This window comes from Oncorhynchus keta, chromosome 29, assembly GCF_023373465.1.
Source record: "Oncorhynchus keta strain PuntledgeMale-10-30-2019 chromosome 29, Oket_V2, whole genome shotgun sequence".
NCBI lineage: Eukaryota > Metazoa > Chordata > Actinopteri > Salmoniformes > Salmonidae > Oncorhynchus > Oncorhynchus keta.
In genome coordinates this window covers 15230665-15256153 of record NC_068449.1, presented here as the reverse complement: position 1 = coordinate 15256153, position 25489 = coordinate 15230665, and the positions used below count along the sequence as shown (strand labels likewise).

At 42.4% G+C, this 25489-nt stretch overlaps 1 protein-coding gene across 2 annotated transcripts in view; it reads left to right on the top strand.

The window, feature by feature from the left end:
- crybg1a (crystallin beta-gamma domain containing 1a) overlaps positions 1 to 16792 on the top strand; it is a 62801-nt gene extending 46009 nt beyond the window's left edge. For both annotated transcript variants that reach the window (XM_035742571.2, XM_035742572.2), the window contains 11 exons: positions 811 to 937; positions 1110 to 1255; positions 2194 to 2320; positions 2516 to 2545; positions 2672 to 2784; positions 2940 to 3072; positions 6982 to 7121; positions 7382 to 7505; positions 11922 to 12080; positions 12360 to 12525; positions 13435 to 16792. In XM_035742571.2, coding sequence (XP_035598464.1) covers positions 811 to 937; positions 1110 to 1255; positions 2194 to 2320; positions 2516 to 2545; positions 2672 to 2784; positions 2940 to 3072; positions 6982 to 7121; positions 7382 to 7505; positions 11922 to 12080; positions 12360 to 12525; positions 13435 to 13523 — 1354 coding nt within the window. In that variant the 3' untranslated portion in view covers positions 13524 to 16792. The remainder of the gene's footprint in view (positions 1 to 810; positions 938 to 1109; positions 1256 to 2193; positions 2321 to 2515; positions 2546 to 2671; positions 2785 to 2939; positions 3073 to 6981; positions 7122 to 7381; positions 7506 to 11921; positions 12081 to 12359; positions 12526 to 13434) is intronic.
- The last annotated feature ends 8697 nt before the right edge of the window (positions 16793 to 25489 follow it).

The window sequence follows — 25489 nt, the reverse complement described above, 5'->3', positions numbered from 1 at the left end:
ATAGACAAAAAGGGAATATAATATATCACTGTTTTATTCCTCTCCAACTTGATATTTGCAGTTGTATTGGGCAGACAAACAAGCCTTCATAGAGAGGAGAGCTATGCTTGGTTTTTAATCAAATAAAACAAAATGGGGAAAAACATGAGTTTTTAATGTTTTTTCTAAATACGAAGTATACAGTCACCAAAAGCACATTAGGCTACTCTTGTACCATGCGCACCTGGGCAGTGTGCGTCATGTCTGGATAGGCTGCCTTTCCGCTGTCAGAATTCATGCCATAACCAACTGCGTTACCGCTAAAATCAGCTTCTGGCTGGTTTTACATATCCCTATCAGTGCTACCTGAAATTAGCACTTTGGATTATGTTTTTAATGACACACCTTAAGTATTTCCACCCCTCCCATCTGAGCGCAAGTGAGCTGATATAATACAGGTCAATTGCCGAATCTGGCGGGCTGGAACATGGCAGTGTGACGCTTTTTATATGACAATAATTTGGGCTAATGTTTGAAACGAGCCCAAATAGAGCCATCTGTGCTCCTAATTGTCCCTGTAGCTGGGTCAGATCTACTCTATCACCCTGTGTGTTCCTGATTGTCCCTGTAGCTGGGTCAGATCTACTCTATCACCCTGTGTGTTCCTGATTGTCCCTGTAGCTGGGTCAGATCTACTCTATCACCCTGTGTGTTCCTGATTGTCCCTGTAGCTGGGTCAGATCTACTCTATCACCCTGTGTGTTCCTGATTGTCCCTGTAGCTGGGTCAGATCTACTCTATCACCCTGTGTGTTCCTGATTGTCCCTGTAGCTGGGTTGGCTATGATGAACCAGAGTTTGAAGGTCACCAGTATCTCCTGGAGGAGGGGGAGTATCCTGACTGGAGGGAGTGGGGAGGCTACGGAGACCAGTTCCTGTCACTTCGCCCTGTATGCACTGTAAGTACTGGAACTCTCATCTATTCAGAGCCATGGTTTAAGTCTGTTTGCTTCTACAAAGAATATATAGAATGTTTGTGATGTTTGAAAGTACCTAGTCAAAATAAAGTCAATTTGGTCTTTGTAAATAGAGATCGTTTGGGTGTTTGTGTTTACATTCCCTGGGTTGTAGGATGTCCTGTCTCCCCATGTGAAGTTGTTCAGTGAGAGAGACTTTGGGGAGAGAGGGGTCAACATGGACCTGCTAGGGCCTGTCATTAACATGGAGGACACAGGCTTCGGCACGAAGACACAGTCCATCAATGTCCAGGGTGGAGTGTAAGTCAACTTCTCTGATGTAGCAGTCTCCTGCATCTATTCAAATAACTCGGTGTGTCACAAAAGCCAAGGGCTTTGGCTGGCTGTGCTAGAGAAATATAGGTGGATCACTCCTATTCTCTTTCCTCTGATTGCAAGCTTTTAATTAACACACACACACACACACACACACACATGCACAAACGTGAAAGACTGGTGTGAATGTCACGCTTAGTACAGTGATACTGAAGGTTAGACAATAGTTGGGAAAATGAGATCAATCTCTGGGGTTATATATTCTTAGAGAGGAGAATAGATTGTAAAGGTCCAGTCCCGGAGTCACAATTCAAACTGTATAAGCTTTGTACATATTTCAGTAAAGAAAGGGAGTGGCCATGTTCCAGACATATCTGAATTTAATCACTTAGAAGTTCATTGGCTATTAGTTCATTGGCTATTAGTTCATTGGCTATCTCTTTAATAGATGAAGTCCGTTGTCTCAGTGGTTCATAAGCTATCACAAAATTCTCTCTGTTAGAATGAACAGCTTTCATTTTAATATAATTTTCCAAACTGGTTATGTAGAGCATACGCCTAAAGCTTATGTAGTTGAAAATGAACTCCACTGAATAGGGATAGCCTTCACATAATCTCTTTATAACCTTCTACTGTTTCCTGTGTAGTTTACCTGGCTAATTGTTTTATGGCCTTTTAAAATGCCGTAGCTCAGTGTTTGGTTAGTCATAAAATGGAGTTAGAGCTTGTGATTTCAAGTTATAAACATCTAATATTACAGGATTAGAAACTACAGTAAAATGATAACAATCATATTCAGACCTCCTGTTTAAAGGTTATGACATACGGAATGATGCTATTTACAACATGTTGTATTGTGAAATGTCATTATGGAGTGTCCTATAAATGTACCAGCTTACCTGTTGTGAATGTGTTCTAAACAGGTGGGTTGCCTTTGAGAACCCTGGGTTCTCCGGAGAACTTTACATTCTAGAGAAAGGCCTCTACGGAAGCCCAGAGGACTGGGGAGGACCGAACCTCAAGATATCCTCACTGCAGCCAGTCTTCCAGGTAAACATAACATATTTAAGCACAGTCAATGGGTGGACTAGGGCAAGACTATGATACAATAATAAGCACAGTAGTACCACCTTTGTAGTATCATACTTGATCATACTTACAGTGTACTTGAATGACTCTAATAAACTATGAGGTTGGTGAGGAAGCTTTGAACTGGTTTACCCATAATTCCTTTATTACTTTCAGGATAACCTGGGTGGATCAAGCAAGTTCAGGGTAAGTTCTGATTGTGAAAAACAAATAATATTAACTATCTTAACATAGTCAATAGTCTATGGATGTGATTATAATGTAATCCACTGTAGTTGTAGGTCATGTTTATCTCCTGTGTATGCACCTTAGCTCCAGCTGTTCTCAAAGCCTGGGTTCCAGGGCAGAGTGGTGGTACTGGAGGACAGTGTGGTAGCCCTGGAGGAAGAATTCTTCCCTGGCTCCTGTAGAGTACTGGCTGGGAGGTGAGCAGAACATCAACTTTAAACACAGCATGTTCATTCTACTTGTTATAGAGTGACATTTAGTATACAGAAATGTTAGTTGTATATTACACTCAAAGAGGACTTAGTACTGGAGAGAGCTGTAGTTGACTGCATGCCTCTGTGCTGTGTTCCAGCTGGGTGGCGTATGAAGGATCCCAGTTCACAGAGCACATGTATGTCCTGGAGGAGGGAGACTACCCCAATACCAAGTCCATGGGCTGTCTGGGTCCTGACTCTACCATCCGTTCCATACAGACCATCAGCCATGTGAGTACAGAGGAGATCCTGGAGTTATGTGTGTTGACATACAGGCTTTTTTGTAATCCCTTACGTGTAACAGATTACATATAATCTGTTACATGTAAGGGATTACAAAAAAACAGTAACTATAATCCCTTACATTTCCAGCTAAAATATTGTAATCAGATTACAGATACTATTGAAAAACTAGATGATTACTTCGAGGATTACTTTTAACCTCTCTGGGATCGTTCGGGACACTAGCGTCCCACCTCGCCAACAGCCAGTGAAAGTGCAGGGCACCAAATTCAAAACAACAGAAATCTCATAATTAAAATTCCTCAAACATACAAGTATTTTACACCATTTTAAAGATACACATCTCGTTAATCCAACCACTGTGTCCGATTTCAAAATGGCTTTTTGGCGAAAGCAGAACATATCATTATGCAACTAGTCACAGAAAGCATTCAGCCATTTTCCAACCAAAGAGAGGTGTCACAAAAAGCAGATATATAGATACAATTAATCACTAACCTTTGACGATCTTCATCAGATGACACTCCCAGGACTCAATGTTACACAATACATGTATGTTTTGTTCGATCAAGTTCATATTTATATCCAAAACCCTCCGTTTACATTGGCGCCATGTTCAGAATGCCTCCAAAACATCCGGGAGAAATTACAGAGAGCCACATCAAATAACAGAAATACTCATCATAAACTTTGATGAAAGATACAGTACATGTTTTACATAGAATTAAAGATAAACATGTTCTTAATGCAACCGCTGTGTCAGATTTCAAAAACTCTTTACGGCAAAAGCACATTGTTCAATTATCTGAGAACAGCGTTCAGCCACAAAAGCAAGCCATACAGTTACCCGCCAAGATGTGAAGTCAACAAAAGTCAGAAATAGCATTATAAATCTTCACTTACCGTTGCTGATCTTTGTCGGAATGCACTCCCAGGACTCCCACTTCCACAAGAAATGTTTGTTTTGTTCGATTACGTCCATATTTATATCCAAATACCTACGTTTTGTTCGCGCGTTTAGTTCACTATTCCAAAGGCACAATGCGCAAGCACAAAATCCAGACGAAAAGTCAAAAGAGTTCCATTACAGTTTGTAGAAACATGTCAAACGATGTTTACAATCAATCCTTAGGATCTTTTTATAATAAATCTTCAATAATATTCCCACCGGACGATAGCGTATTCATTACAGAGGAAAAAGAAGGCACGGCGTGCCCGCATGACCACGCAGTAAACAACTGATTGGCCTCAGCCTAGTCCACTTGTTGAAACAGCTCTTATTCAAAGCCTCAAACAACTTTCTAAAGACTGTTGACATCTGCTGGAAGCCTTGGGAAGTGCAATCTGGCCCCATAGACACAGCATATTGGATAGCCAATCGCTTAAATTAAACTACAAACCTCAGATTTCCACTTCCTGGTTGGATTTGTCTCAGGTTTTCGCCTGCCATATGAGATCAGTTATACTCACAGACATCATTCAAACAGTTTCAGAACCTTCAGATTGTTGTCTATCCAATACTACTAATAATGTGCATATATTAGCATCTGGGACAGAGTCGCAGGCAGTTTACTCTGGGCACCTTATTCATGCAAGCTACTCAATACTGACCCCCTGTCACCGAGAAGTTAAATTCAGAAAGAATGTTTGCGGAAATTTTTTTTTTGACAGTTCTCTGTTTTCTCAATGACATTCAAATCAGCATTGAAAAAAGGCACAAGTTTACATTTCTTCCACCTGAGCGAGTCTGACCACAAGTCAGAGACCACTATGATGACACACTAAATGTGTTTAATGGATCGCGGTTTAAAAAAGTTTGCATATCATTCACTGTTTTTGAAACTAGTGGACAGCCAGTGAAAAATGCACTCTTGCAACAGCTGCATAGTGTGAATTAAACCTATGGAATAAAAGTGGGGCTTTTATTGTCCAATCTACTTCATGCTGGTAAAAAAAAAATATCCATAGGCCGAATGGACATATGCTCAAACTTGCACACTTTTGATTGACTTAAAGGGGCAATCTGTAGTTACTACATCCATTATTGGACTTATTACATATATATATATATATATATATATATATATATATATATATATATATGTGACTGACATTTAATCCTTTGGTGTGTACTTTGGTGTGAAAAGTGCAAATCAATCCCAGGACAACAACAAAGGACCTTGTGCTGATTCTGGAGGAAACAGGTACAAAAGTATCTATATCCACAGTAAAACGAGTCCTATATTGACATAACCTGAAAGACCGCTCAGCAAGGAAGAAGCCACTGTTCCAAAAACGTCATATAAAAGCCAGACTACGGTTTGCAACTGCACATGGGGACAAAGATCGTACTTTTTGGAGAAATCTCCTCTGGTCTGATGAAACCAAATAGAACTGTTTGGCCATTGTTATGTTTGGAGGAAAAAGAGGAGGCTTGCAAGCCAAAGAACACCATCCCAAGCCTGGAGCACGGGGGTGGCAGCATCATGTTATGGGGGTGCTTTGCTGCAGGAGGGACTGGTGCACTTCACAAAATAGATGGCATCATGAGGTAGGAAAATTATGTGGATATATTGAAGCAACATCTCAAGACATCATTCAGGAAGTGAAAGCTTGGTCGCAAATGGGTCTTCCAAATGGACAATGACCCCAAGCATACTTCCAAAGTTGTGGCAAAATGGCTTAAGGACAACAAAGTCAATGTATTGGAGTGCCCATCACAAAGCCCTGACCTCAATCCTATAGAACATTTGTGGGCAGAACTGGAAAAGCGTGTGCAAGCAAGGAGGCCTACAAACCTGACTCAGTTACACCAGCTCTGTCAGGAGGAATGGGCCAGAATTCACCCAACTTATTGTGGGAAGCTTGTGGAAGGCTCCCCAAAATGTTTGACCCAAGTTAAACAATTTCAAGGCAATGCTACCAAATATTAATTGAGTGTATGTACACTTCGGACCAACTGGGAATGAGATGATAATTCTCTCTACTATTATTCTGACATTTCAAGTTCTTAAAATAAAGTGGTGATCCTAACTGACCAAAGACAGGGAATTTGTACTAGGATTAAATGTCAGGAGTTTAAATGTATTTGGCTAAGGTGTATGTAAACTTCCGACTTCATCTATCTCTCTCTATATATAGGCCTATAGCAGATACAGGATATGGCATTCATTTTTCACATGTAAATAGCACTTTTCAGTAGTTCTCAAAGCACGCCATTCCATGAACGCAGCATTTATTTTTCAACTCAACTCAATAAGCCCAATCAGTCCTTCATGACAACAAAATCATAAACAGCAGAGTAGGGCTGGCTAATACGTCCTTCGTTTTTGGCGTCATCCTCAGGTAAAACAATTTGGCTAATCTATACTTCCATACTTCCAAGTCCTGTTCTTGAAGATCAATGGGTATAACATTTATTGGAATGACTGGAATTCTGATAGACTTTTAAGGTTTTTAATGTCAATAAATAATTTAATTGTATTATTATATGTAGTAGAAAGCAATGGAAAAAGCCTACATAACCAACCCATAAAGTAAAATTTAACATCCATATTTGGCCAGCTATGTAAACTTTAACATTGATTTAACCTGCAATGGATGTCATTCAATTGGTAACACACATTTTTGCTTTCTTCTAATGTCTCTTAATTAAGGGGGAAGTAATCTAAAAGTAATGGAATGTAATCAGATTACGTTACTGAGTTTGAGTAATCCAAAAGTTGGGACAGGTAACTTACCCAACCCATTTGGCACGGCATGAATGTGTACCGTATTTGTAAACCTATGTCCTGTCTGTGTGAAGTGACTGCATATATTGGATGTGTCCTGTACCTACAATACCATAATGATGTATAATCTCACGCTTCACGCATCCCTTCCCCCTTATCTTTCCAGGAGTTCTCTCTCCCGTCCATAACGTTGTTCAGTAAGGTTGGCTGTAGAGGCCGTAGGGTGGTGCTGACGGAAGGGTTGGTGAACCTGCAGCTGGCTGGGGTGGACGGACGCATACGCTCCCTGGTTATTGACGGAGGAATGTAAGTCACACCTGAATAGATTTGACAGTTTTTATTAGGCAATAAAACAAAACAGAACATTGTAAAGCAAGAGTTGCACCAACTATTCAAGTTAGTTGATGAAGCACTGTCTAAGCACCTATTAATCCATCAACTAGATTTGCTAGCTTATTGTAAAGAGGAGTGCTGTAGGAATGTGGATTGTTTATATTTAAGGTGTGTTTGAGGTTTGTGTGAGTAGAGCAACTGACTGTGTGTGATTGATAATTCCTGCTCTACAGGTGGGTGCTGTATGAGGGGTGTCATCACCGTGGCCGTCAGATCCTGCTACCGCCCAGCAAACTGGGTGATTGGTGCAAGTTCAGCAGCTGGCCGCGAATCGGATCCCTGCGACCACTATTGCAGGTATGGAGGCGGGGCATGCGGGCCAACAGATTTTCTCTGGGAGTTTTCATTCAGTAGAGTTTTCAGTACATTCATCTTAAGACATCCCTTTAAATATGGTGTATCTTTTAGTTAGAATTTTGTCAACAGGCTCACTACAATATATCGAGAGAACGAATATTAGGGTAAATGAAATAAATACATCTAAATATATGCATGTTCGTCGCCATTTCAGCACCAATTGTTCGATTTAACACGCCGAGTTCAAACTGTTACTGCTTGGTCTCTGCGCTCCGCTCCATAATGATTTATTTAGCCTCTTTTTTATATTATCAACTCTCACTAATGATCGACAGCAACAACCACACGGCTGTGACAACGTTTTCAGAGCAAGCAAATGAAGGTCATCAAAATAATGTAATTAAATGTAGTGATAATGTATACCAAGTGAAGGGAACTAACCGTAAATTGGGAGTTGAATCTGTGTGGTTATTAGGCCTACTGACGGTTGATACTGATAGTGGCTAATATTTAACATGATAGAAATAGGAAAGAGAGAAAGTCGACATTAGAGAGTGCTCATCCCTTTAAGTTAAAAGGCCGTACAATTACAATGTTGGGAATTGTGCATTATGCAGAATCAAATCAAATCAAATCAAATTTATTTATATAGCCCTTCGTACATCAGCTGATATCTCAAAGTGCTGTACAGAAACCCAGCTTAAAACCCCAAACAGCCAGAAGAGGACTGGCCACCCCACATAACCTGGTTCGTCTCCAGGTATCTGCCTAGGTTCTGGCCTTTCTAGGGAGTTTTTCCTAGCCACCGTGCTTCTACACCTGCATTGCTTGCTGTTTGGGGTTTTAGGCTGGGTTTCTGTACAGCACTTTGAGATTTCAGCTGATGTACGAAGGGCTATATAAATAAATTTGATTTGATTCTGCATAATGCACAGCATTTCATAAGCTTTACTGTGGGAAAGTTGATATCCTTCAGATTGCTGCCATATGACTGGTTTCACATTTGTCTCCAGGGATTATAAGGTAAAATATATCTAAAACAAGTGTAATTTATATTTACAATTCCCTTATCCAAACGGATTAATCATATACCTAGCTCTTATCAATAGCTCTTATCAAGTTGTAAATTACAGTGTATAGAGAATGGTGTTATTTCTATTGGAAAATATAAAATGGATGCTTTTTCAACTTGGAACCGGTAGCTTCGCTTGACCTTATTCAAGGTTTCATTCACACATAAAGGTGGTAGATTTGTTGGGGAATTAAGTCAATGTAACGGCGTTCTTCGTTTGTCGAAAGAGAGTCGGACCGAAATGCAGCGTGGTGGTTACTCATGTCTTTAATAAATGAATCGCGATACATTAAATAACTTATACAAATACAAAACAACAAACGGAACGTGAAACCTAATTACAGCCTATCTGGTGAACACTACACAGAGACAGGAACAATCACCCACGAAATACACAGTGAAACCCAGGCAACCTAAATACGGTTCCCTATCAGAGACAACAAGAATCACCTGACTCTGATTGAGAACCGCCTCAGACATCCAAGCCTAAACTAGACACACCCCTAATCAACCACAATCCCAATGCCTACAAAAACCCCAATACGACAACACAATAAACCCATGTCCCACCCTGGCCTGAACAAATATATAACGAAAACACAAAATACAATGACCAAGGCGTGATAGAACCCCCTAAGGTGCGGACTCCCGGACGCACCTCACAACCATAGGGAGGGTCTGGGTGGGCGTCTGTCCATGGTGGCGGTTCCGGTCGGGACGTGGACCCCACTCCATTAATGTCATAGTTCCTCCCCTTCGCGTCCTGGGATAATCCACCCTAGCCGCCGACCATGGCATAATAGTTCTCACCCAAAATCCCACTGAACTGAGGGGCAGCTCGGGACTGAGGGGCCGCTCGGGACTGAGGCAGCTCGGGACTGAGGGGCAGCTCGGGACTGAGGGGCAGCTCGGGACTGAGGGGCAGCTCGGGACTGAGGGGCAGCTCGGGACTGAGGGGCAGCCCGGGACTGAGGGGAAGCCCAGTACTGAGGGGAAGCCCAGTACTGAGAGGAAGACCAGTACTGAGAGGAAGCCCAGTAATGAGAGGGAGCCCAGTACTGAGATGAAGCTCAGGCAGGTAGTGGGCTCCGGTAGATCCTGGCTGGCTTGCGGATCTGGAAGATTCTGGTTGACTGGCAGATCTGGAAGAGACTGGTTGACTGGCAGATCTGGAAGAGACTGGTTGACTGGCAGATCTGGAAGAGACTGGTTGACTGGCAGATCTGGAAGAATCTGGTTGACTGGCAGATCTAGATGATCATGGCTGACTGGCGCATCTAGCTGCTCTATGCAGACTGACAGCTCTGGCTGCTCCATGCAGGCTGGCAGCACCTTGCAGACTGGCAGCTCCTTGCAGACTGACAGCTCTGGCTGCTCCATGCAGGCTGACAGCTCCTTGCAGACTGACAGCTCCTTGCAGACTGGCAGCTTCATGCAGACTGACAGCTCTGGCTGCTTCATGCAGACTGACAGCTCTGGCTGCTTCATGCAGACTGACAGCTCTGGCTGCTTCATACAGACTGACAGCTCTGGCTGCTCCATGCAGGCTGGCAGCACCTTGCAGACTGGCAGCTCCTTGCAGACTGACAGCTCCTTGCAGACTGGCAGCTCCTTGCAGACTGACAGCTCTGGCTGCTTCATACAGACTGACAGCTCTGGCTGCTTCATGCAGGCTGACAGCTCCTTGCAGACTGACAGCTCCTTGCAGACTGGCAGCTCCTTGCAGACTGACAGCTCTGGCTGCTTCATACAGACTGACAGCTCTGGCTGCTCCATGCAGGCTGACAGCTCCTTGCAGACTGACAGCTCCTTGCAGACTGGCAGCTCATTGCAGACTGACAGCTCTGGCTGCTTCATACAGACTGACAGCTCTGGCTGCTTCATGCAGACTGACAGCTCTGGCTGCTTCATGCAGACTGACAGCTCTGGCTGCTTCATACAGACTGACAGCTCTGGCTGCTCCATGCAGGCTGGCAGCACCTTGCAGACTGGCAGCTCCTTGCAGACTGGCAGCTCCTTGCAGACTGACAGCTCCTTGCAGACTGCCAGCTCCTTGCAGACTGACAGCTCTGGCTGCTCCATGCAGGCTGACAGCTCCTTGCAGACTGACAGCTCCTTGCAGGCTGGCAGCTCTGGCTGCTTCATGCAGGCTGACAGCTCTGGCTGCTCCATGCAGGCTGACAGCACCTTGCAGACTGGCAGCTCCTTGCAGACTGACAGCTCCTTGCAGACTGACAGCTCCTTGCAGACTGACAGCTCTGGCTGCTCCATGCAGGCTGACAGCTCCTTGCAGACTGACAGCTCCTTGCAGGCTGGCAGCTCCTTGCAGACTGGCAGCTCTTTGCAGACTGGCAGCTCTGGCTGCTTCATGCAAACTGACAGCTCTGGCTGCTCCGAACAGGCAGGAGGCTCCGGCAGCGCTGTAGAGGAGGAAGGCTCTGAACAAATATATAACGAAAACACAAAATACAATGACCAAGGCGTGACAGTCAAGGTCAGAATATGCAGCATCAGTAGACACACCGCCGCACCTTCATTTATTTGATCTCCACCCTGGACGAATAGCATGCAATTGTCATGCTTAAGTTCAAGGTCAGAATGCACATATAGGGGCCTCCCGAATGGCGCAGCAGTCTAAGGAACTACATCACAGTGCTAGGGGCATCACTACAGACCGAGGTTCCATACCAGGCTGAGTCGCAGCGGGCCGCGACTGGGAGACCCATGAGGCTGTGCTCAATTGGCCCAACATCGTCCGATTTAAGGGAGGGTTTGGCCGGCCGGGATGTCTTTGTCCCATTGCGCTCTAGCGACTCCTGTGGTGGGCCAGGCGCATGCTGGCTGACTTCAGTTGCCAGTTGTACTTCATGCAAATGTTTCCTCTGACATATTGGTGCAACTGGCTCCCGGGTTAAGTGAGCAGTGTGTCAAGAAGCAAGTGCAGAGTTGCAGCAATGGGACAAGACTTTAACTACCATTTGGATATCACGAAATTGGGGAGAATAAGAGGTAAAAAAAAAATTAAATACAAAAATATAGAATACGCATATAGTGAAAAGTGCATGAAAAAGGAAATGCGTTCCACTTACGCTCGCTTAACTCGGGCTGGAATCGGCCCATATCGGCCACAATAGCCTAATCTTCATGACTAATGTTCAAACTTCTTGACTACAACTCAACTTCTGCACTAATCTCATTCAGTCATAAATGCAAATGATTACACAATCGAAATTATACGGAGCCACAGCAAGCCCTATAACTCATAATGACCACTTTCGGGTGAAAATAACTTTTCTAGCCTAGTCAAGACAAGATCATATTATCTGTGTTGTTGCCCCCTACAGAAGCAGGTGTACTTCCGTCTGCGAAGCAGGGAGACGGGCTACGTGATGTCCCTGTCAGGGCCTCTGGATGACATCAAGCTGTTGCGGGTCCAGGCCCTGGAGGAGACTGGGGGAGTGGACCAGGTCTGGCTCTTCCATGACGGAGTCCTACGCTGCAAGGTACCGCATGGGCTCAAGATTTTGCAATGGATCATCTTTTCCTCTCATTAACTCCACAGACATCCTTATTCATTCCCATCATCACCACCTTCAAGTGTTACAGAACTGGCTTCCTCATTATTTCAATATAGTTTCATGTCACATGTGTTGAGCATATCCCAGTACAATTGTCATTTGTCTCTCATATAACGTTGCAAAACTGTATCTGTATCATGCTTATAAGTATGTATTCAATACAGAATCCACCCACATCTGAACCTCTATTCCCTGTCTCTACAGCTGGTGGAGGACTGTTGCCTGCAGATCACGGGGAGCGTTGTCATGGCGGGCAGCAGGCTGAGTGTGTCTCCTCCGGAGCCAGGGAAAGACAACCAGCTGTGGAACATTACCCCAGACGGCCTGGTCCGATGCCACCTCAAACCTGATCTGGTGCTTGAGGTTAAAGGTCAGATCCGCTCTCTTGCTCTTGCTCTCTCAGCTACAGTAGCATCTATACTGAACAAAAATATAAACGCAACATGCAACAATTAAAATAAATGCATTAGGCCCTAATCTATGGATTTCACATGACTGGGCAGGGCGCAGCCATGAGTGGGCCTGGGAGGACATAGGCCCACCCACTTGAGAGCCAGCCAATCTGAATGAGCCCCTTCAAAAGGGCTTTATTACAGACAGATCTGGTCTTTCACGATCCCACAGGTAAAGAAGCCGTATGTGAAGGTCCTGGACTGGGAGGGGGGGTTACACGTGGTCTGCGGTTATGAGGCTGGTTGGATGTACTGCCAAATTCTCCAAAAAGACATTGGAGGTGGATTATGGTAGAGAAATTAACATTCAATTATCTGGCAACAGCTCTGGTGGACATTCCTGCAGTCAACGTGCCAATTGCATGCTCCCTCAAAACTTGAGACATCTGTGAGGAAACTGCACATTTTAGAGTGGCCTTTTATTGTCCCCAGAACAAGGTGCACCTGTGTAATGATCATGCTGTTTAATCAGCTTCTTGATATGCCGTACCTGTCAGGTGGATCAATTATCTTGGCAACGGAGAATACTCACTAACATGGATATACACAAATTTGTGAATAAAATTTGAGAGAAATAAGCTTTTTCTGCATATGGAACATTTTATGGGATGTTTTATGTCAGCTCATGAAACATGGGACCAACACTACATGTTGAATTTATATTTTCGTTCAGCATACAAAGAGTATAGGAGCTCTGTCCTCAGTTATCTGGCTCTATCTGGTGGTAAGTTTAGGAAGTGTTTAGTTAGTTATTTTCATTACCCATCTGTTGCAATGCCATTGAATATGTAGCCTACACTAAACTGTATAATATCTTCTACTCACAGGTGGACAAAGTTATGACAAAACTCAAGTGATTCTCAACACATTTGATGAGAGAAAACACAACCAAAGATGGTCTTTGGAGATCCTGTAATATAGTGTCAATAGACCTGGCCCTTCTACAGCAGCTCTGCCGTGGGCTTCAGAACTCTCTGGTGCAGCTAAGCCAAGGGTTTAAGAGCTTTCTTGCATTAGAAGGCCATGGGACTCAAAGCTCTGTGATGCAGTTCCACCGTGGGATCCATACTCTTGTTTCTTTATACAGTTCCTACAAGGGCCTTAGCACTCTGTGATTCTAGTCTGCAGTGGGCCTCGAGATATTCTTAAACATTTGTTGAGCTTGTGCGCATCCATACTAGGTTGTCTTTGTAAAACACAACTATAAACTAGTAAACTACACATTTCCATGTCACTGCAACGAGAAAGAAACCAAACAACATGTGGCTACAGTACTATCTATAGAACAAGGGTGGCAGGTATCCTAGTGGTTAAGAACATTGGGCCTGTAACTAAAAAGTTGCTAGTTCGAATTCCCAAGCCGACTAGGTGAAAAATGTTGAGGTGCCATTGAGGAAGGCACTTAACACTAATTGCTCTGGATAAGAGCATCTGATAAATAACTTAAAAGTACATTTAAGGAGCACTACAATATACGGTCAGGACTTGAATGATGCTTTACAAATTTCCACAATTAATTATTTCATTGACCATACCAAAGAAAAACGGTAGTGGAATATGTGTGTGTCTCTACTATATTCATAGCATTTACAATGAGTTAAGTGTGCTTCACCAGTCAATCACTGAAATGTATATGTTTTCACACAAGGGTTAGTCTATGAAGTCACACATTCTTAATGTCATAGATGAACACTCCTTGAAATCTCCAAAGGTACGTTTTGAGTAGATATGTTGGTAACACTCGACACCCAGCGTCATAACACATTATGACCCCATAAAACATACCATGGTAGTTATTTTATGGCTGGTTATGACACCTACATAAGAGTGTCAAAACACATAAAACCTACCATGGTAGTTATTTTATGGCTGGTTATGACACCTACATAAGAGTGTCAAAACACATAAAACCTACCATGGTAGTTATTTTATGTCTGGTTATGACACCTACATAAGAGTGGCAAAACACATAAAACCTACCATGGTAGTTATTTTATGGCTGGTTATGACACCTACATAAGAGTGTCAAAACACATAAAACCTACCATGGTAGTTATTTAATGGCTGGTTATGACACCTACATAAGAGTGTCAAAACACATAAAACCTACCATGGTAGTTATTTTATGGCTGGTTATGACACCTACATAAGAGTGTCAAAACACATAAAACCTACCATGGTAGTTATTTTATGGCTGGTTATGACACCTACATAAGAATGTCAAAACACATAAAACCTACCATGGTAGTTATTTTATGGCTGGTTATGACACCTACATAAGAGTGTCAAAACACATAAAACCTACCATGGTAGTTATTTTATGGCTGGTTATGACACCTACATAAGAGTGTCAAAACACATAAAAGCTACCATGGTAGTTATTTTATGGCTGGTTATGACACCTACATAAGAGTGTCAAAACACATAAAACCTACCATGGTAGTTATTTTATGGAAGATTATGACACCTACATAAGAGTGTCAAAACACATAAAACCAACCATGGTAGTTATTTTGTGGAAGATTATGACACCTACATAAGAGTGTCAAAACACATAAAACCTACCATGGTAGTTATTTTATGGCTGGTTATGACACCTACATAAGAATGTCAAAACACATAAAACCTACCATGGTAGTTATTTTATGGCTGGTTATGACACCTACATAAGAGTGTCAAAACACATAAAACCTACCATGGTAGTTATTTTATGGCTGGTTATGACACCTACATAAGAGTGTCAAAACACATAAAAGCTACCATGGTAGTTATTTTATGGCTGGTTATGACACCTACATAAGAGTGTCAAAACACATAAAACCTACCATGGTAGTTATTTTATGGAAGATTATGACACCTACATAAGAGTGTCAAAACACATAAAACCAACCATGGTAGTTATTTTATGGAAGATTATGACACCTACATAAGAGTGTCAAAACACATAAAACCAACCATGGTAGTTATTTTATGGAAGATTATGACACCTACATAAGAGTGTCAAAACACATAAAACCAACCATGGTAGTTATTTTATGGAAGATTATGACACCTACATAAGAGTGTCAAAACACATAAAACCAACCATGGTAGTTATTTTATGGAAGATTATGACATGTATATAAGAGTGTCAAATAACCCAAAAACTACCACACAAGGCAAAACATTCCATTACATCATAGCCTACTTGTCAACAGTATGTTTGTTATTCATTTTTAAATTGACCATATACAATTATCATTGTAATTGCACACACATTGATGTCAGACATGCACCTACCCCAATGCTCTGTTTCTGATGACTGGGATAAATGCAGGAGCAGATTTTAGGAGCAGGACAAGACACCCTCTTTGTGACTGATGACTGACATAAGGGCATGTGCGTGATAGGACTATATGTCTTAGATGATTATGATGGTAATAATGCTTCTTAACAGTGTCATAAAGTGTATTTTCTTAGTCCAAGTAAAGTGACATAGGATGGTCATAATGCATTTGGACTGTTTCATAAAGTGTATTTTCTTAGTCCAAGTAAAGTGACATGGGATGGTCATAATGCATTTGGACTGTTTCATAAAGTTTATTTTCTTAGTCCAAGTAAAGTGACATAGGATGGTATAATGCATTTGGACTGTTTCATAAAGTTTATTTTCTTAGTCCAAGTAAAGTGACATAGGATGGTCATAATGCTTTATGAAAAGTTATTTCAAATATAATGAAAAAAAATGTATGTAAAGTATTCATAACAACAACAAAGGACTTAAGAAACAAACTTTCAAACAAAAGGACATTTCTTGGCAGGGAAAAAACACATTTGAATACATTTGGGTTTTGACACTAAGTGTCATAACCAGACAAAAAATAATGCAATATGTCAGAATAGGTGGCACTATATGGGCCATGACTGTGTTATGACCATATTATGACATGGTTATGACCATCAAGTAAAGTGTTACTGATATGTTTTTTCATGTTTTATAAGTAATTTTCTTGTCTGGATTTATACTTTACTTCACACATTATTCACAGAACATTAGCTGCAACAGGTGCATGTATTTCATATGTCAAATGATTAAAGATCCGTTTCAACACTGTGCTACAATATCATGCTAACCACTTTGTCTTAAATGTAATGTCATCAAAATGCTGTTACGATCTACAAAAAAAGAAATGTTTTTTTCCTTTTCTTGACTTGTGTTATGTTGTTTGTTGAGGCATCTCAATAACACTTCCAAAGTCAAGGACTTGAATTATCGTCAACTTCCACTACAACAGCTCTACTCAAACAGACACACACTCACAAGCTTAGCACAGACAATCCTAAAGGCAGTCACAAATTCTCTGACTGAAACACACCCAGCATTTCCATATCAGGCTACGCTCTATGCCCACAAGTCCGTTTGTCGCTCAGAAATGCCTCACGGTGTAGGCTTAAGGAAAACCTTATAGTTTTTAGGAGTGACAGTGGTAGGTGTTGTTCCCCTGCGTTTTTAGGAAACGCTAGTCGGCAGTGGAGTCGGCAGTGGAGTCATCCAGTGGTTTGTCGGATGAGTCCTCTCCGCTGCTGATTTTGACGTCTTTCCCTGAGCGTGATCCTTCTCCACATTCAGCATAGCCTGAGGCACCTGGGAGATGGTAAACTCCTCCTCCAGGAACAGGAAGAGAGGTCACAAGGAGTAAAACATATATTTTTTAAACTGACTTTAGAGCTGTGTGATGGGGCAACGGTCGGAATTCAATAAAAGGCTTGTTCTCAATAAGTGCATTGCACTTGACATTTAAAGATAATTTATGCTTGAGCTGACATCCGCAGGGTGAAAATGTCGGGGAAATTGCCTTGTAAATGCAAAATTGGCGGTAGTGCAGTGTGCAGCCCTGCAACACGCCGTTGAATGAATACCGGCCATCTTCCAAATAATAAATAGATCATAGAAATAGATCAAATGGAGAGGATGGCTGTGGTGATGATTAGACCAGTCTATGGATATCTAGTTCCTCTTCTACACAGAATTTTTTTTAATTTTACCTTTATTTAACCAGGCAAGTCAGTTAAGAACATATTCTTATTTTCAATGACAGCCTGGGAACAGTGGGTTAACTGCCTGTTCAGGGGCAGAACGACAGAACGTCCTTGTCAGGTCGGGGGTTTGAACTCGCAACCTTCCGGTTACTAGTCCAACGCTCTAACCGCTAGGCTACGCTGCCGCCCCAGAATGACCTGATGTGTACGTCGGTGTGGATTGAATAAACTGTATTGAACTGGTGAGGATGCTCTGACATCCTTATCAGACAACAACCTATGATGCACACCAACGCCATACACAACAACACCCTGTTCAGCCTCACCTGACCTGTACAAAGCTGCTCTCATCGTACGTAGTATCGGGTATTTGGTATATGAAAGAGTAGAAAACATGGAAAGGAAAGAGATCACTAAAGAGAAAATTACATAATTGATACAGTCTACTGCTTAGTCTTTCTCTAACCTAACATTATAATTAAGTAGGGCCTATGTCCTTCCACTCAACATATACATTTGCATCCTGTTGTGTTTGTTATCATGGCAAACTTACAAACAGTATGGTATTGCAACCAACAGAGTTTCTGGTGACCAGGCTAGCTGTTGCTGTTTCATCAGAATAAAACGGAGCCATGATGTCATGGTGGAACGCTTCCATAATGCCCAGGCAGACAGGAATCTGTTCTGCTTCCAAGCTGGGGAGCGGACCCGGGAGCCCCGACAGGGCCACAGACAAAGGGCCTGAATAATGGGACTGGATTAGGGGCCTAGCACCAGGATTACACTAGCATTGCAGCCTGGCTGGTCAGCACAGCCCTAGACAGCGGTTCTTCATCTGGTCTGACCGTCACTGGCTGACCATACCAAATCAAACCTAGCCTGCCTCACTGTCTGTCTGACAGAGAGAGCAGAATGGGTGTGTGTGGTGTGTGTGTGTGGCTTCAGACAATTGAAATGGCTGAAGCTCACTGATTAACTTCCTCCACTTGGACAAGAGGGTCATGAAAATCCCACTATTGACCAAAATAATGTGCCCCTATTGACCAATGTCATTCCATCCTAGCTGCAGTATGCCGCAATATGACATATTTTGCCAACCATATGAACTGTAATAATATCATGTCTCCAGCTTTACAAATACAGTGGGTGCCCATTGATGGTGTGTCACATCCCTCCTTGGGCAAAAACCCATCCAGATGTGTATGTCTCTGTGTGTGTGTGTCTGTGTGTGTGTGTGTCTGTGTGCAAATCTGTGTGTGTGTCTGTGTGAGTGTGTGTCTGTGTGCGTGTCTCTGTGCGTGTGTGCACGACTCTATGTGTGTGTGTGTGCGTGTGCGTGCGTGTGTGTGTCACTGTATGCGCGTGCCACGCCCTGACCATAGAGAGCCTTTTTATTCTCTATTTTTGGTTAGGTCGGGTGTGACTAGGGTGGGTAATCTAGGTTGTTTATTTCTATGTTGGCCTGGTATGGTTCCCAATCAGAGGCAGCTGTTTATCGTTGTCTCTGATTGGGGCATCATATTTAGGCAGACATTTTCCCACTGTGTTTTGTGGGATCTTGTTTATGTGTAGTTGCCTGTGAGCACTTCATTTACTTCACGTTTCATTTGTTCTTTATTGTTTTTGTGCATTTTTGTGCGTTTCGTTCAATAAACATGTGGAACCCATATCAAAACAGGCAAGCCTTTTTTGCAAAATAATTGGGGCTCAAAATTATAAATATGCAGGTGAGCAGGCATATCGTTTTATTGTAAAAACACAGGCAATCATTCAGAACTTTGATAACTGTTTTTGGCAGAAAATCATCTCTACTTTGCATTGCTGTACAGGAGGCCAGTAAATACCTTGATGACATTGGCAAAGAGGGATGTGGATATGAGAAAAAGTATCTTTATCAATGACCAAAATGATTTTTAGGGGTAGTATTATTGTCATTCCATCCTAGCTGCAGTATGCCGCAATATGACATATTTTGCCAACCATATGAACTGTAATAATATCATGTCTCCAGCTTTACAAATACAGTGGGTGCCCATTGATGGTGTGTCACATCCCTCCTTGGGCAAAAACCCATCCAGATGTGTATGTCTCTGTGTGTGTGTGTCTGTGTGTGTGTGTGTCTGTGTGTGTGTCTGTGTGAGTGTGTGTCTGTGTGCGTGTGTCTGTGTGTCTCTGTGCGTGTGTGCACGACTCTATGTGTGTGTGTGTGTGTGCGTGTGCGTGCGTGTGTGTGTCACTGTATGCGCGTGTCATGCCCTGACCATAGAGAGCCTTTTTATTCTCTATTTTTGGTTAGGCCAGGGTGTGACATGGGTGATTTATGTGTCTTGTTTTGTCTAGGGGTTTGTAGTCTATGGGGTTGTGTTCAGTTGAGTGTTCTAGGTAAGTCTATGGTTGCCTGGAGTGGTTCTCAATCAGAGGCAGGTGTTTATCGTTGTCTCTGATTGGGAACCATATTTAGGAAGCCATATTCTTTAGGTATTTTGTGGGTGATTGTTCCTGTCTCTGTGTTTTGCACCAGTTAGGACTGTTTCGGTTTTTCCACGTTTTCTGATTTTGTATAGTGTTCACGTTTTCATCTTTCATTAAAGATGTTTATAAATAACCACGCTGCATTTTGGTCCTCCGATCCTTCCCAGGAAGAAAACCGTTACAATTATTCCATGTTAAGTTTTCTATACAGTTATGAATGTTACATATTTGTTCAAATCACATTTATTGGTTTTCTCTTTCAGATGATAGACAACATGGTCTTGATGCTGGTCACTGAGCATCCCATGGTACATTCTCTAAGAGTAGGGATGTTAATCCCTGTGTCTTGGCTAGATTCCTAACTTGGCAATTCATACTATCATGGCCAACTTGTCCACCTCATGTGCTTCTACTATCTCTGTTTGAACCTCTAGTCTTTATGTGTGCTTTCATGTTGCAGGATAAAATGGCAGTGAGAAAACAGTATTTGTTCAGCTTTAAAGTAACAGTAAAATCAAAGCCAAAAAGCGAACAAGTTGGGTTTAAGAGATTTTGAAGTAGGATAAGTAGTAAGCAAGCCTTTTCCGAGCCAGAACACCCATAGGGATTGAGAAACGGGTCAAATTTAGCTGATTTAATTTACTTCCCTATTTACGTCAAATCCTGAATCATGATTCACTAGTACTAAAACAAGTCTATAAAAGCACTAAAAATGTATCTTTGTTCGATTCAGATGAAAAAGTTAGGTTACAAGTCGAGTCAAACAGAACCTTGAACCGTCACTGTCTGATGATCTTCATGCTTGTGGCTCTGTTAGCCATTGCTATTAATTAAGTATTCATCATTTCTTAGATGGTTGTATGGTTTAATATTGTACCACTAACCATTCAGTCAGGAAGCTTTAAGCTTTTGTTATTCAGCTTGGTTGCTGTTATAAAAGGGATTACAGCTGGTGGTTCAACAGAGATGCATGTTAACCACCATCTCGCTGACGTCATCAAGTGTGGGTCCATTGGGTGCAAACTTCCCCCAGCGATAGTGCACAAGGCGAAAAAGACATAGGAACAAGGTTAAACAGGAAACCACATGCAGTATACGTGCCAGACTAGTGTTTTGTTACACTCAAATAAAATAAAGACATTTATGTTGGTGTTGTTCTCCGCCCTTACACAGACTAAAGTACAGATGCGTAAGTAAAGATCTGTGTCTAAGATGTACTGTACACCATATCTCGTTCAAACTTTCCATAATCAGAGTTTATTACCAGTTTATAACTCACTCCTAACTATGAGTGAGTTATAAACTGAAATAATATATAGAAGCATTTGTATGTAGATGGCCACCTCAGTCTGAATATCTGATTACATTTTCCTTCGTTGCATGTGGTATACATGTTTAATAATTAATCTCATTACAAATGCAATGGTTTTATTTTTGCAGTTGATCACTCACTATACTATTGTGAGCCAGTGTTGGCACACACAAGTCAAGACCCACACAGACACAATGGCCTCCGTGGCTGTACCTCCTACCTTCTGTGACAGACACAATGGTCTCCGTGGCTGTACCTCCTACCTTCTGTCACAGACACAATGGTCTCCGTGGCTGTACCTCCTACCTTCTGTCACAGACACAATGGCCTCTGTGGCTGTACCTCTTACCTTCTGTCACAGACACAATGGTCTCCGTGGCTGTACCTCCTACCTTCTGTCACAGACACAATGGCCTCTGTGGCTGTACCTCCTACCTTCTGTCACAGACACAATGGCCTCCGTGGCTGTACCTCCTACTTTCTGTCACAGACACAATGGCCTCCGTGGCTGTACCTCCTACTTTCTGTCACAGACACAATGGTCTCCGTGGCTGTACCTCCTACTTTCTGTCACAGACACAATGGTCTCCGTGGCTGTACCTCCTACCTTCTGTCACAGACACCAGACACACAAACAAGTATGCACACACACAGACACACACGTTTATTTTTTTAATGTGGTGACATTCTAACCCAAAGAGGACTTCCTAAGTCTAAGCGCCAAAGTGAAGCATCCCTCTTTCAGGAAGCCAATCCCTATTTATTTTGTTTCCCAGCATCAAGATGAGATTCCCAGCTCCATTCCAAAAGGAAAAAGTAGACGGCTGATTGCTAAGGTTTGTGGAACGTGTCCCTGGAGGGCGTGTTCCAGGTGAACGTTACTCAACATAATGCCTTGGGGGAGATACCTGTACCCCCTGTATATAGCCTCGTTATTGTTATGTCATTTTCTAACTTTCAGACATCTGTGTACACTGTGTGCACTATGAACACAAAGAGTTTGGGAAGAAACAAAGGTTGGAACTGATAGGATGGGTAATTTCCTGTCTGTACCCACACAATACATCCACCATCCATTCTTTTCCAGTTTGAGCTCCTGCTTTCACTGCTGATCAATGATACATACATACCTATGACGCACACAGTGTGTGAATAGGATTGCCTCTGTTCCTTTGGAACTCATTTGGACACCTGTCACACAAGGTCAACATACAGTAGCTGTATTAGTCAGTGGTGTAAAGTACTTAAGTAAAAATACTTTAAAGTACTACTTAAGTAGTTTTACCGGGGTGTCTGTACTTTACTTTACTATTTCTATTTTTGACAACTTTTACTTTACTACGTTCCTAAAGAAAATAATGTACTTTTTACTCCATACATTTTCCCTGACACCCAAAATAATCGGTTACATTTTGAATTCTTAGCAGGACATGAAAATGGTCCAATTCACACACTTATCAAGAGAACATCCCTGGTCATCCTACGACCACTGGCTATCTGTACATTCAAATAACAAGAAAATGGTGCCATCTGGTTTGCAAAAGACACATGGTTTACAGGTCTGGTTGCACTTTGTCTTGGAAATGAGAGATCATATGAGTGAGTGGAGAGAGACAGGGTGAGGGATAGAGGGGAGAAATAGGGGGAGACAAGTGGGTGTTCAAAAAGTGATCGACAGTATGGGACTGAAATAGATACGGTGTGTTTACACTTTACTCCCCCCACCTCTTCTATATTCTAACCAAGGTCTGTCTCTTTCTACTGTCAACACTGCTACGGGACAAACCCCTTGGTTCAGATCCACCGTGCCATTCCACCTATAGCGGGGGACAGGGACAGTGCATGTTTCTATGGGGCTCCCCCAAGACAAACCATGTCTTCACACACACATCCCCCTCGTCTTAAGTTTCTATTTCCATTTCCGTTACTAGAAATTACTACATTACTGATAAAGTGATTATCTTATGGCACTGGAGTACCATTTGTAACCTACGACCTGGATTCCATCCTATGTAGTAAAATGTGAAATGTTTTACTTTACATTGGATAAAAGTAGAGACTCAGAGCTAGAAAATGGAATATCATACACTGCAGTTGAGGAACAAATGTTGTGTTCAAGTCCTACCTATTCCTGCTACAGTATTTGAGCAGTGATAAATGTAATCAGCACTGCTCTGGTTCTCCGTGATGAGACCCACTTAAACATACAGCTATCAGTACATCATGTGGTGATGTGGTGGGTGGGACTATGACAAGGAGAGAAAAAAGGCATGCACAAAACCTCAAATACACTGCACATTTTGCAGTCTGTACACCACAAATGCCAACAGGATATCGGTGTTACTATGTGAGGGCGGGGTGACAAGCGAGGGGAGTGAGATTGGGTGTTGCCTTATAAGGGGACATTTCAAAAGTCTAGTAAGTGCTTTGCTGTACATGATCATGGTAGGCATTGTATATGGTTCTGTAGTCAATCTGTGTAAATAAAGGATGCATTATATTAAATACAGAAATGCTGCCATGGTTGCCTTGAGTGCTTTGGATAACACAGAGACCCCGGTATGGAGCGTTCTGTCAGCGATGTCCAGCAGGTCGGTGTTCCGGAGGAAGGGCGTTACCAGGGTTACGTGCTTGGTGCCACACCACAGATTCAGAAGGCCCAGAGCCCAGCTCTCTGTGTCCGCGCCCACATTATCCAGAACCAGATCAAAACTAGGACGGTGGAGGAGAGAGAAAGAGAGGGAGAGATGGAGAGTTTATTTTATTAACCGGAGAGTCTTATTTTCCCACACACTAATGAGAGTTTACTGTGGCAGTGAGAGAGAGGTGCCCAATCCTTGATTACAGTTAACTGGCCCAAGGGGAACAATCCTCATCCTATTCAGATAAATGCCACCATGGAGGTTTTTAAGGGATGCTGCGAGATTCTGTGTTCTACTTACCGAGTCGTTTTGCGAGCCAACGCTAACTAGCATTAACGCAATGACTGGAAGTCTACAAGTGGCCAAAAGTTTTGAGAATTACACAATTATTAATTTTCACAAAGTCTGCTGCCTCTGTTTGTATGGTGGCAATTTGCATATACTCCAGAATGTTATGAAGAGTTATCAGATGAAGCAGAAAACTTTGTGAAAATTAATATTTGTGTCATTCTCAAAACTTTTGGCCACGACTGTATAGTAGTATTGCTTTGGGTAAGTAGAACAAGGGCTTAAACGCCAGAATCTCTCAGAATCCCATTAACCTCTCTAGGTATCTAGTACAATTCCCTCCCCATGCTCATAACCCACTGGTTTCATACAGACAGGCTTTTTATGAAATAACCAAGTGGAATAATCAACAAGATCAAAGACATGAGGATTATATGGGATGAATAGGGACAACAGCAGGGGTTAGAGGGGGAAAGAGACAAGTTGACCTCAAATTGGCAGGAGATGTGCATGTGCGTGTGTGTGTTTGCTGTTTCTTGGCACAGTTGTCCTTGTTAAGGCCTCCTGTGTTGACCAGGGCAGACCAGGCTCTGACAGACACGTAAGGAGCGGCCGCCTCCGTGTGACTCAGAAATTTGGGCTTTTTGGACACCGGACCCAGTCACACTCAGGACTCAAGAGTAGGTCAAAGATATAGGTTCATCCTCCAAAAGGTGAGGTAGGATAAGGGGGAAGGGAAATCTGATCCTAGATAACTTCTACCTTGAGCCTCACAAACCTCTGACCAAACATGTCACTATCTGAAAATGTTGAGTCATCATCATCCATTAAAATCCCTGCGTAACGATGCCAACTCAGAGCTGGCTAGTCTGTCTGCAGTCCTGGTTGCTCCTCATTTGGCTCCTCATCACACAGAAAGCCTATTTAATGAGCCTGTCATTAATGACCATGCCTCACTGAGCAGCACCATGGAGTCTAACTCTGCCGGTAGCTTTTATTCTCAAATCTGACACCATCCCAAAATTCCATTCCAGCCTAGCAATAGCATTTAGCCCACAGGAGACACCTAATATTGCCTATACTAATGTATCCAAATGCATTCTCTCTTGAACATGCTAAAGAAAGCATCCCTGGCAGTAGTAATATTCA